The sequence below is a fragment of the Panthera onca genome, chromosome C2 (assembly GCF_046562875.1).
Source record: "Panthera onca isolate mPanOnc1 chromosome C2, mPanOnc1 haplotype 2, whole genome shotgun sequence".
NCBI classification, from domain to species: domain Eukaryota; kingdom Metazoa; phylum Chordata; class Mammalia; order Carnivora; family Felidae; genus Panthera; species Panthera onca.
Genome location: NC_138347.1, coordinates 143,323,346 through 143,336,571, shown reverse-complemented (window position 1 = coordinate 143,336,571; position 13,226 = coordinate 143,323,346). Strand labels below are relative to the sequence as shown.

General features: G+C 40.8%; 1 protein-coding gene across 9 annotated transcripts in view; it reads left to right on the top strand.

Moving 5' to 3' along the window:
* The window catches only part of NEK10 (NIMA related kinase 10), a 225,778-nt gene extending 219,009 nt beyond the window's left edge, over window positions 1-6,769 (top strand). For all 9 annotated transcript variants that reach the window (XM_060638485.3, XM_060638492.3, XM_060638495.3 and 6 more), the window contains one exon: window positions 1,978-6,769. In XM_060638485.3, coding sequence (XP_060494468.3) covers window positions 1,978-2,026 — 49 coding nt within the window. In that variant the 3' untranslated portion in view covers window positions 2,027-6,769. The remainder of the gene's footprint in view (window positions 1-1,977) is intronic.
* The last annotated feature ends 6,457 nt before the right edge of the window (window positions 6,770-13,226 follow it).

Sequence of the window (13,226 nt, the reverse complement as noted above, 5' to 3'; positions counted from 1 at the left end):
TAAAAGACATCGCACATTTTGTTATTACGATGAATAGATGATGAGATGCCTAGTAACAAAGACCAAAAATTATTTACAGTTTTATTCAGAATAGTGAATAGACTATGGAGACATGACTTAAATGGTCAAGTTCAAGCAACATACGTTGGATAGGACATACGTAAAATATTCTTAAAATGCTCCAAAGTAAAATGAAGCAGCCATTTAAAAATTCTTACAGCCATGATATTCCCTTTTCATCTTCTAATAACAATGATAGAGTGTACCTTGAGGGAAGACTCCTCACAGTTTACTAGTAAAAAGAACCCTTGGTTGTGCCTAAACTACTTGTTTATGGGTGTTCCAAATTAATTACCCAGAAAGTCAGCTTCCACTTAGAAGCACCTAATAGTTCACAAGCTGGAAACACACATAATTCCAAATATGAATCAAATCAGCCATGTCAGTGATGATTTTTCTGTAGTCAGAGGATGGAGGATGCTAAATATCACTGGACATGTACTAGTATGTATGTATGTATGTATTTTGTACTAGTATTTAGAGTCACTGGAGTGTATTCCCTTAATTGGTTCCATAGACTAGCCAATATTCTCACAGATGCTAATAGATGTTCCCTGAAAAATAAAATTTTGTGATCAAACATATCTGGGAAACTGTGAAAGGACAGTTTTCCATTTTCAGAGGATGATGACACACGTTACCATATCACAGAGTCTGAGATGTGCTGTAAGGAAGAAATCTGTCGGCCTTGTTTAGCCCAGTGTTTCTTCAATCTTTCACATGTGGTGGGAAGTGGGAAACATTGCTTTAACTCCCTGGAAGTCACCAGCACCTGCCCAGATCTGCTGTTGCTCTCATTGCCATTGTCATCATCATTGCAGAATGTTACTAGTGATCTTGGTCAAGCACCACACCGAGAACTGCATACATAGTTTCTGTATTATCGAAGTTTACAACTTCAGACAGTCAGTTCAAACTTACGTCAGCAGCAAAAGCATGAAGCCAAGATATAGCATGCTTTTAGCTTCGGCCATAGAGTGACCATTTAGTCAGGGATAGAGAGATACCATTATCAGACGGACAGCCTCAGGATGAAGCCATTACCCATCTCTTAGCTCTCTTTAGGGACAGTTTCTGCAACTGTTTAAATAAAGGGGAGACTGCTTGGACAGTTGGTTAGGAAGACCGTCTTGAGCACAAAATGCTGTAGTAGGGAAAGGAAATAGTAACAGAAAGAGACATAGCAGCAAGGAGCCCTCAGCAAAATGGGGAATCCTTCATTTCTGGGCTTCCAGGAAGAGGAAGTAGAATGAGTTGAGAGGAAGAAAGTAGTATAAAGAAAACGAAACGAGGTCAAAACAGGCTTGGCCAGCCTGAAGCACACTGTATTCTTCATCATTTGCAGGGTGTATGATTAATTATATTTTACATTCATAAACATTTAGCTTACTTACCAGAAGGAGACAGCTTAGCATGACTTAATATTATCATTGTTGTTTGTGAGAGTAAAACTGCTTGAATCCTGTGAGTGAAAAAATGGCAAGCATATCATCCTTATATACTTAGGGGCACATATCACCATTTTTAACAATGCAATCTGTATTGAGAAGCAAAATTTGCAAGATAAAAAAATCTGCGCTTTGCATTGCTTTTTCCCCCAATGAACCGATAACATGTAAATTAGATGTTTAAAAGCACAAGCTACTTTGGGTGTTTATTTTCTTCTCTCAAGGGCTATCATTTCTAATTGAGTTTATAATTTGAGAAAGATCCAGTTAGCACTGAACTTCAGCAAAAAGGTGACTTTCTAAAAATCCCCCATCCTATTTTGTTTTAGAATCATCTTTTCTTCACGGTGATTTATACACACACACACACACACACACACACACACCTGAGCTACTGCTTTTGAAATTGAATGTGTGAAATCAAATATGTGTGACTACAGCAAACTCTTTGCACTTTTGAATCTTCTAGATATCACTCCTATCCATGGGGGACCAAGAATCACCCAACCAAAAGATGAAAACCCTGCATTTTGAACAGACTTGGTTTTCCTAGTGAAGCTCAGGTTCTGGACTTCAGCTCAACCAGATGCCCAGGGATTGGGAGCTGCTGGAAGGGTGTGGAAAAGACAAGACCGAGATGCCATGGCACCTGCAAGGCCTCTTTCTGGAGGTCCTGTGCTAGGTTATGTGGCCGCAGCAGCGTGGGAAGGCTCTGCTCCTCGCATCCAGCAGGCACGAGAGGACAGGGCTCTCGGCGTGCTGCTGGGAGAAAATGCTGCAAAATTCATCTGTGGGAAGAAAACTCGCTCCTCACAGAACTTTTCCTCCACGTTAAAAAACAAGAGAAAACAAAACAAACACACAAAAAGTCATATTTTTCAATGGGATATTTTATATTTAGAGTTGCCGAAACTACGTTTAAAGGCATCTAGCCTTCCATGTATAAAAATAGTTTTAGAGAGGGAAAATTACAGGCCCCAGAGTAATAATATATTGGGTGATTCACTGTATTCCCCCATTGTTTTTTATTTTAAAAGAAATTCAAGATAGGTGATTGAATTTTGTTGTTGTTTTTGTTGTTGTTGTTTTAAGGAAAGGATTGGTTCTCTCTTAACCACTTGGGTGCTAGTGGCCTAAAGACGGTAGACAGTATTTGTAACCTTGCACAGCCTCTGGGACTAACTGTCAAATTGTCGGATGTAAGCTACACTAATAGAATATGTTGCTGTACAATGTCTATATACATCTAGAAGGGGGGAGGAAGGAGAGGTTTTGATTAGGCTAATGCTTTGCTGCTAATCAAACTTATAGTGTTTTTAGAGCACTTTGAAGACTTCATGGAATCTATGAAAGAGATGCAATATTCCTTATTCTAATTCCCTTCTTACTAAAATTAGCCCCATTGTTTTACAGTTTTTATTATTTGAGAATTTGAAATGAAAATAAGCTATATAACGAAATACAAGTCCCTTCTTTATTCACCAAGACATCCCTAAAAACATAAGAAATCAGAACACCAAATAGTGTTTCGTTCCTTTGTAGGGAGACTTGACGATGAAAATTCTCTAGATTCTTATTGGGCTAAAATCTCTTCAACTGGCTTCTGTTCACTGGTGGATCACCAAGACGTGCCCTTATTGCCAAGTCAGACTGCACTTCTAACTGCTTAAAGGGCATTCTAATTCTATATAATTAGTCATCTGGAAGCTGGAATTCTGCTTTTTATTTACTTCTCACTGAGTTCTGGTATCTTTATTTACACTGATATATTTTTAGCATCATTGAACAGGATTTAGTTCAATATATTTTACAGTGACTGAAACCTAAGAACCTTTTGTATAGTATGGAAAATCTCGTAATGTGAATCCATACTATTTTTACAATTTGTACATCCAAAACTTAAACGATATCCAAATGTCCTTTAACTAATGCCTTTGAAAATTGCCAATGAATCTTTGTCTTTAAGCCAAATTAATGATTACAAATACACTGTAATTTTAAATAACAGATGCAATTACAGTAATGAAAAATGTCAGTTTCAGCCTTCAAACCAATTCCATCCATATGTGAAATTTATGTGTAAAATTAAAACGCTATGATTTTGTTGACTTACCCAGGTAAAATTTTATTTCCATCCCAACTGAATTTGAACTTGCACTATTATTTTTTATATCTGTTCCTGTATGGAATGGGCACGTTTCCTCACTGTGTAGGAGGCACAGGCCCACAGGGGCATAAATTGTAATTGTGATAGAAGCCAACACCTGGAAAGAAACCAAGCTGTGGGTGAAAGTTTGAACAATAAAGTTCTTTCTCAAATGATAATATATGCTCAACAACATTTAGAAGAGAAGAGTAGTCAGAGGTCACACCTTAGTAAAAAAAATAAAAAAGAAAAAAAAAAGAAATGATTTATTTAAAGGTGTTTTCAAATGCATACAGTTGCCCTTATTGACCAGAAAGGGAGCAAAACGTTTCCATCTATTTCTTTTAGACCATAGAAGTGGCATTTATTATTCTAGAAGCCAGTACGGATTAACAAAGATAAACACACGGATGTCCTGTTCAACAGCAGCTTTAGGCCTGTCACCTCTATGCTGACAGATGCATTCTTTTGCCAAAGTCATGAATGTGTTTTATTTGATTCCCTTCTTAAACGACCAGTCACTGGATCCACATTCTCCCGGTGCAAGGGCAGGCCTCCGAGAGAAAGTTAGGCACTGGGAAGGGATCGCTTTTGGGTATGGAGTCTCATCCCAACAGTGATGTTACCTTTTCAAAAGCCCTCACTTTCTAACTCTCCCACCAGGAGTCCCCTGTCGTCACAAAAGAACAAGAATGATCATTTTGTTTTCACTCTGAACTGCGTTGTAGTGCAAAGAAGTTGTTGAGTGTAATCGGCCTCATAGTTTTTTCTTGATTACATTTAAATTTTTTCTTTTTCTCTTGTATATAATTGTTAATTATTTGTCATGCAATGAAATCCCCATCTAACTCTCTGTCACTGAATATTTGTATAGGACAGAATCTGAATCAGCTTTTCAGATCACTTTGGATACACACATGGCTCAGTTAATTAATTGTGTTTTGATCTACCAACTCTGCACGTGTGCACTTGAAACCTGAATTTGCTTTTTAAAAGCAGAATGTTCCATTTTCAGGGAAGTGACTGCAGCAGGCACATGTGCTTGCCGGTTGTTAACCTTGTCTTCTTCCAGATATTTGATATGTAATTGGAGGTCCCTAAGGAATAGTAACGTGGACAATGGACCCAGTGCTCATGGGCGAACTTCAGGAACTTGCTAGAGAAAGGCTGTTTGGGTATAATGTGGACACTTGTGTGGCACCGGGCAGTGTGCACAGCGTGGGCATTCTAAAGCAGACCCTAATTAAGAAATGCTGTTATGAAGTTAACCCAAATGATGGAACTGAGTGGGAGTCAAGGTCTTCTTAGAGGTACCATCTATGACTTGTGAAATACCATGAATTTTGATGATCAAAAACAAATACAGGACCAGTTGATTACATGCAATTCCAGCAATAGCATCAGTTTTTCACCACTCATATCTAAGATGTGTGAGGGCAATAATGTGTAGTCAATTCCGTCAGTATTAATATGCATAGAATCCACATCCCTCTGGTTGATTTGCTGAATCGCAAAATATTTTTATTGCTATTTCTCTCTCTTCTTTGGAATGACGAGGGACCATGTGCAGTAGATATGTTGGATTCCTTTAGAAATGGCTTCAGCTTCTATTGGAAGGTGGGAAATACTTCTTTGTAAGGTACTTTTATTGTTTGCCTTTCACTTTTTCTATGGTATGTATTCACAATACAGAAATCAGCTGGAGAGGCAATGCAGAGAAATCAGGGTGAAGCACGTCTTCAGCACCGCGGAGATGCAGCTATCATGTACTGACCTTGTCTCTTGGGGGTGAAATTCCATCAAAACATGAAATTCTTCATGTTCAACAACTACATGTGATAATAAGTATATTTTATGTACCTTTATGTCTTCCAGATAGTATCCTTTGATGGAAATGGACAGGGTTTGGGATAGATTATTTTTCCCACTGAAGTGTGCTGCTTACCCTTGGACGCTATTTTTCATATTGATAGGAGGACACAAATGTCTCAGGGAAATTTTGTGATAAAGAGGTCCTTATGTGTGTCATTGCAGTTAAATTGCATATTGTAAATATGACTGTTATGCTTGATTACATTCCTGCCGTGATGTTGCTTTGAGATCTGCAACAGGGACAGGAAGGATTTTATGATTTTGACGGAGTGACTGATGGATATTGCAAATTTACATGTCCTCTGGGTCCATGGGCAACAGTTGTTTTCAAAATTAAGATCACACACCCTAGGAGTGTAACAGCATTGTTGGGATGTGAGCTATGTTTGATTTTTTTTTTTTTACTACATATATGTAGTAATGAACCGATTTTTAAATTTAAAAATTCATTGATTTTTATCCTAAAAGTGAACTCTCTTCTCAATTGAAGCTTGAATATTATTCCTCAACCTGTAGCAAGTGGCCTCTTTTTCCCATTTCATACTATGAAGCTCTGCTCTGTACCCAGGAATTGTATTTAGAGGTAGCAGAAGTGCATTCATTATAGCTAATATGTGACTGTTTAAAGGCTGTCATTTGGAGGTAGCTTCCTTTTGTTTCCTCTGAACAGAGAAAGAAGTTTTGTTGTTTATAGAAAACCAGGTAATCAGCAAGTCTGGACAGATGCTTGGAATTGATCTGGTGAGCTCACAAATGAAAAATGAGCTGACGTTTCTGCAAACATGTCATGAACTAGTCCCCATAAAACAAGCGGAGAGAGGTTTGGACTAGAATAACAAACCAAGAGGAACCAAAGCTTTAAGGCCTTAGCACCTGTAAGTCAGACTGCAGAGGCAGAGGTCACTTAGAAAATAATATTCTTAATCCGTGATTCAGTTCTACGTTTCAAGCACCACTTGAGTCAAAATTCTGGAAAGAAATAGAATGCTTACGAATGGCTATTAAATTTTAGCTTTCCTTGCCCTTCATACAAGTATGTTTACCTCATACTTCAGTAAATTTGGAAGGTTATGGAGCTGGTTTAAGGATACCTTATATCAAGAAGGAATGTGTGAAGTATTTGTATGAGCCCCACATAGCATTGAGGGAGGCATATAAATAGAAGTACTCAGAAGTGAAGTCCTAACCTGTTAAGGATAAAAGATGACTCTTTCAAAGAGGTAGGACAATCTACAAATAAAAACTGAGAAGTCACAGGGCAAGTAGAAGGCAAGGGGTGTCCCAGAGCCCGGCATCTCCCAGCAGGCCAGTCACAGGATGGTGGGCGGTTGGCAGGAGGCCAGGCAGTTCCCGATGCTTCACTGATTCCTGCCTCTGAGTCTCCTGGATCAGGTGTCTTCCCCCACGTGCAGTTACTGATCGACTGATCACTGTCACCTGTGAGCTGAAAACCCCAGCGAGTAGCAGATGGGCCCCTAAGGCTCCCTAGTAACGTGTTGGTCCAGACCTTAGGACGGGGTCCCTGTGAAGCATTCTGAAGACATTAGACTCCTCGGGGACACAGTTTTGTCTTGTGGTTCTGCCCTCTGCCACTGGTACCATGTTTGCTTCCCCATCTTTCATCCATGGCCTTAGGCCTGTTTTGTTTGACAAAATAAATTTTACCAGAAATATGTGTGGATGTTCTATAGATAAATGCAGGCAGATTTGAATACATTTACACTTGGCTAGATCAGAAAGAAGCATTTCAAGGTATTTCAGTTGTTTGCAAACAAACCAGTTGATAATCAGGCTACGGAAAGATGCCATCGTGTTGCCCTTCCAAAATGGGAAACAAAAATCACTCCAAAGGACCATCTTTTAAGTGCATTCTGTGTGCTGACATTTAGTGGATCAAAACTGAGTTACGATGCTTCCTGTGTTCTGTTGTTCCCAGTGGTGAGTCTGTGACGATCAAAAAGGACAGAGCTGTCCTCTGAGAAAAAGTACAGCCCCTAATCTCATGTTGCCCAGAGCTTCCGTGTTCCGGACCACCACAGGTCCTCAGTGCCCACAGAATGGGAAAGTACCTTTCATTTGCTTTTTTCCCCCTTAGCTTCTAGGAGCAGGTCCTTTTCTGTTCCAGTCCCACCCACAGGCTTCTCTGCTGTCTGGCCCTACCTCCACTCCCATTCCTACCGGAAGAGCAGATTGTTAAGAAGGTTACCTGCAGGGAGCCCGCGTTGTTAGAGGGAATGTTCGGAGTTCTGTGGTGGTACGTGGTAGGGAAGGCAGAAGGATGATGGACTTCTTTCTCTGCACATGATTCCGTCCTCCCCAAACTCCAACAAAACTTCTGGTGTGAGTGTACCGAGACTCTGAAGTAACGAAGTTGGGGGCCCTGGAAGAGAAGAGAAATGCCATGCCTCTGTGAAAGATTTATATGAAAGATGCGAGTGGCCTTTATTTTTGCTATTGCTTAAATATGCTCTGTAAGATGCTAAAGAAAATTAAAAATGAATTTTCAATCCTATGGAAAAAGAATCTCTCTTTTGTCAAGGGTTTATAGCAAATGGTCATTGCTTTTCCCTCACCAGCTCTCCTAAATCTCTCCTTTATGCTTAGAAGCCTTTTGATTAAAAAAAAAGTTCCAAAAAGGTGATCGTATATACGTTTATGCTCAAATATGTTCCGCAGCTTTAATTGGTGGCAACTATGTGCTGTCCCCAATGTTGAATAGTGAGTACTTCAGAACTTAGTGCCTTAAAATGACAACATTTATTATTTCTCGTGAGTCTGTAGGTCAGCTGGGTGTTCTGCTGATCTGAGCTGGGCTTGGCTGACTTCTGCTGGGCTCCCTCATGTCCTGCCTGGTCAGCAGACTGGTTGCCTGGTTCTGGATGGTCCCGATGGACCCAGTGGGAAAGGTCAGCTCTCCTCCGTGTGTCTCTCACCCTCCCGGCAACCTAGTCCAGATGTGTTTTGTGGCAGTAACAAGAGCCAATGCGGAAAGCAATGACCCCCTTGTCGAGACTCTACTTGCATCAGATTTTCCCAAATCCTATTGGCCAAAGCAGATCACATGGGCAAATCTGACATTAGCGTGGGGAGGTACATCAGGTTTTTATTGGCGTGGAAAAAATTGCTATCAACTTAGCAGTTAGAAACAACAGAAATTCTGTGTCTTGAAATTTCTGTAGGTCAGGAGTTTGAGCATGTTTTAAACAGGGTCCTCTCATAGGCTGGAATTAAAGTGTGGGAGGGGGGCTGGGTGTCATTCAAACCTTGGGATCCTCTTCCAAGATCATGTGATTATTGGCCGACTTCAGTTCCTTGTATTTGTAGGACTGCAGTCCTCAGCAACTAGAGGTCACTTGAAGTCCCCTGCCCCACAGCCCTGCCCATAGACAGTTCACACCAAGGCAGCTCGTTTCTGCTGGTCAGAGTTGATCTCTTCCCCGCTGTCAACCAAGAGAGTTTTTATAACAGAACCAAATTAGGAGAGTGACATCCTGTCACCTTCGCAGATTCTAGTTATTACAAACAAGTCACAGACACAGCCTGCATTCAGAGGGAGGGGATTATACAAGGAAATGGGTCACTGAGGTCACCTGAGGGGTATGTCTGCCACGGAGTGCCATACTAAAGGGCACAGATATAAGGAGATCTGGACAATTGGGGCCACGGAATATGAAATATCACAGTATCAACATACCTGGAGAGGAATTATGTGAAGTAGTCTCATGAACATGACCTCAGACTATAGGACCTGACTTCCAGAACATTTCCAGTCCCCATCCCAGGACTCAGATGTCTCCAGCAGGCTATTTGAAGACCAGATCTAACCCAGCCAACATACCCACAAACCTCAGTCACTGGCATGAGAAGCAGGAATGGAAATTGTTCTTCTAGAAGCCAGAGAGGCTTTCGGGAACACCACATCCTTCAAACTCTGTGCGGGGCAATCTGCTTTTCTCATTTCAGTTCTTTACCAAATGGGAACAAATTGATTGTTCTTGGTGATTATGTTTCTATGGCAGAGAACAGGAATTAAAGAAGCGAATTATAGAGCATAGCTGGATATAGCTACGAGCTGCGATCTTAAAAAAATACATCATAAGCAATGAAGAAATGAAAATGTCGCCCAAATTTTAAGATTCCATCCCTCTTCTCAAGATTGAGCACATAATTTATTTTGCTCTTTATATAAGCTTTATATGAAGCTTCCCCATCATGCAGATTTAATTTGCTACCATACTATACGAAGACCAAAATGACATGAATTAATTTTGCTCATGTACTGGTTTTATCTCTTGAGCCAATGCAGTGTTGCTGCAGATGTTTTAACCATCTTTGGTACGTGCAAAAAGGTTGTTTATATAATGCAGGAAAACAGTTGTAATTTTCACGATGATATAGGTACACATACTGTGAATTGTTCAAGGATCAAGAAACAAATCACTTAAAGCCCCAAATTCCCTAAATGTATTTGCACACGAGGCAAAAGGTAAACATGATTAAGCAGTTGGGTTTGAATGCTAGCTCCATGATTTTCTATTTGGATGACTTCGGAGCAAGGACTTAACCTCTTGAAGGCTTAGCTTCCCCGTCCGTGTAAGGGAGGTACCAGTAGATTCCACTTTCAAAGCTTATTGAGCCTAGGCTTGATGTAAAAATTAAACACCACAATAGACGTAAGCGCTTGGAGCCATGTCAGCCTGTGTCCGCCCAGACCCACAGACCCTGGACGATTTCTGTGCATGTGGCCTCCTGTGCACTTTCTCCTCCCGACAGTCTGCATCTGTGTCTCTTTGGTGGGAACCGTCCTGTGGTTGCGAGAGCCGGCTTTGTCTCCTGGCACTGGTAACATCCAGAACTTCATTCTCCAGAGGCAGGCCTTAACCACTTACAGAGAGGCTCAGGGGAACGAATCCTCCAGCGCCCTCTCCCCCGCCTGGGACAGCTCTGAGGTATGCCCTTCACTATCTCACCGTTTCTCTGGCAGAACTGAGCCTGTCCCCCTCCGCGTCACTGTGTCCGATAAAGTGTCCTAGCCTGGCTTCCTTCCGGTCCCTGCCTTACCTCCCCACTCATCAATCAGTTTTCCCGGCAACATTTCCTGATAAATCCATCCCATGTCTCAGGATAGGCTTCTAGGGAAGACCACGCAAGGCAATGGCAGAATATAAATGGCTTGGTAAATTAAAACTAGCTTAATATTTCTGTGAGGAGGAGCATGGATTGACAATCTCCCAAAGGTACATGTGCCCAAGGATATGGTTGGTGTTACTGTGATGTGTCCTAGTGTAGAATTCCCACTAAGCAGGAATTAAACTAGGCGTGGTGACTGCACTCTCCTGGCCTCCTCTCCCTACGGGGGGTCAGCGGGTACTCTGGCTGCCAGTAGGATGACACGGGTTAGCAGCTTGAAGACAGGACAGATTTACAGTGCTGTGGCACCTCCCTGGCCTCCTAAAATGGCTTGGAGGCCTTCCTTCCCATCCCTACGGAGTCACCTATGCTCTCCGCCCCTGCCCCTGCAATTCTGTTATTATATTGTAGATCAAATGAGGTCAGAATTTCAACAAAGGGAGTCACAGGAAGTAGAGAGAAACTTAGGCAGAGAGTTAGAGGTCTTCCACACACAGAATAACTCGGGTAGAGGGGCGATCCACCACTGTCTAGAAAGAAAGGCTAGCTGACTCTCATTTGGTCTCCAAGAGAGAAGGATGGTTTTCTTCTATGTCCTTCACCAGTGTTCCTTTGAGAATATTTGTTTTTTTTTTCAAATAACCTCAACCGAGGTAAAGAGCATCTTGGTATCTGGTAATTTATTTTTAAAATGCTTTCGAGTTCTGCTTATGAATTCCACTGTGAACCTCTTAGATGATCGTATCTTCTGCCTTTCCAAAAAATGAATTCTGATGACAAACATGTAGCTTTCAGCATGAATTACATAACAAGTAACTACTCTGTTGAAATGCTTATCAGCACCTCTTCTCCGTGACACATTAGGAACTATTTTCATTGGAAAAAAATTGTTATGACACTCTTCAAAGGTGGTCATGTCCCATTTCATTCCTCTCATACTTGCGTGGTTAGGCCTTAGCAATAGCATCCTTAGCATTTTGGTAACAGGTGCTCCAGTTTGGAAAGGGTCTTCCAAAGTCAGCAGTGCAGAAAGGCAGGGGGTGATGGTGAAATACTGGTTCTTCGCGGTCTGCTTGCCCACAGGGTGCCAGATAGGAGGAAAAGACCACTCACTACCGGTTCCTGAAGGATTCAGTAGGAGAACTGTCACTAGGAACGCTTTCCTGGCCCCTTCTACTCCCTATACCAGTCCTTCCCCCTCCTGTATGCATGTGCACAGACACACACACACACACACACACACACACACACACACACACATACACACACACACAACACACACATACACCACCCCACCAATCCCTCCAGAAGGTGGACAGAATCTTCCCAATCCTTTTCCTGTTGGTTAGCATTTTCAGTGGTCAGTTGAAGCATTATGTTGGCCATGATTCCAATTATCTACTCATCTCTTTCATTATTTTTCCCTTTTTTTCCTATTGTAGATTTGGACTGTGTTGGGTAAATGCTGACCCTATTTAACACTGTGTCTAACAGGAAACTATTTTAGTCTAACACAATGACTTGAAGAGTCAATACTGTTGATATTATTTAATGTGAAAGCTTGTCTTCTGTTTCACTTTCTCCTAATTTTTAAAAAACATTTTTAATGTGTATTTTTTACTGTAAGGGATATGAAGTATCATGGAAATATTATTTGTTTTCTCACTTCATCCAGTAGACCCCATAGCAACCTCAGGAGCATTTATAGCACAATAGATTTTTGTTTCTGTTGTTTTCCTCGGAAACAATAGAGGTGAATTGCTAACTTTAAAACAAAAATCTGACCTCATCTTTAACTAGCATTTCTATTTGAAAATTTTTTACTGAATTACATGGATTAAAAAACCAAACACACCAATAAAAAGTTGACCAGTAATATCTGAATCAGAAAGTCTTTCGTTCACTTAACAGTAATCAGGTCAGTTTAAAGAGGTGCTAGATTTATCAAGAGCAGTAAGTTTCTGAGAGTGATTTCTAAAATCCTCACCTCAAAATTCACAGTCTGTGCTTCGTACTGGGGCAGGAGAGATGGGTTGAGTGGTTACTGCATAGCAGGCACTGTGCAAAGCACTTTCCAGATGTCTATTCATCGTTAACAACCACTGTGCAAAAGGTTATAACTATTATTATTGTAGAAATGAAAAAACTAACAAACAGGTTCAGGGAAGTGAAGAAGCCAATAGCTAGTGGTAAAAAACAAAACAAAACAAGAAAACCTAGAATCCCAGAATTCAGCAAGTAAAACCCTTAGTTTATACCATCAAGATAAGATTACTCAATTTATGAGATTTAAAAAATTCTCTACATGCCTTATTTAATGGTATCATTTTGCTTCTAGGTCCTAGTGTCTGCTTTGTATGTCTTACTGATGAATACCTTAAGTAGTTATAGGGGGGAAAAATCTATTCATTCTTTACAAAAGCACAAATGCAGACCACACTAGCATTTCAATGATTGTTCTACTGCTGGAGCCTGAGCCACCCCGGATACTCACAGACCAACCCAACTTTTTAAAATATTTATTTATTTTCGAGAGAGATAGAGAGAGAATGCGCTCCTGTGCATACAAG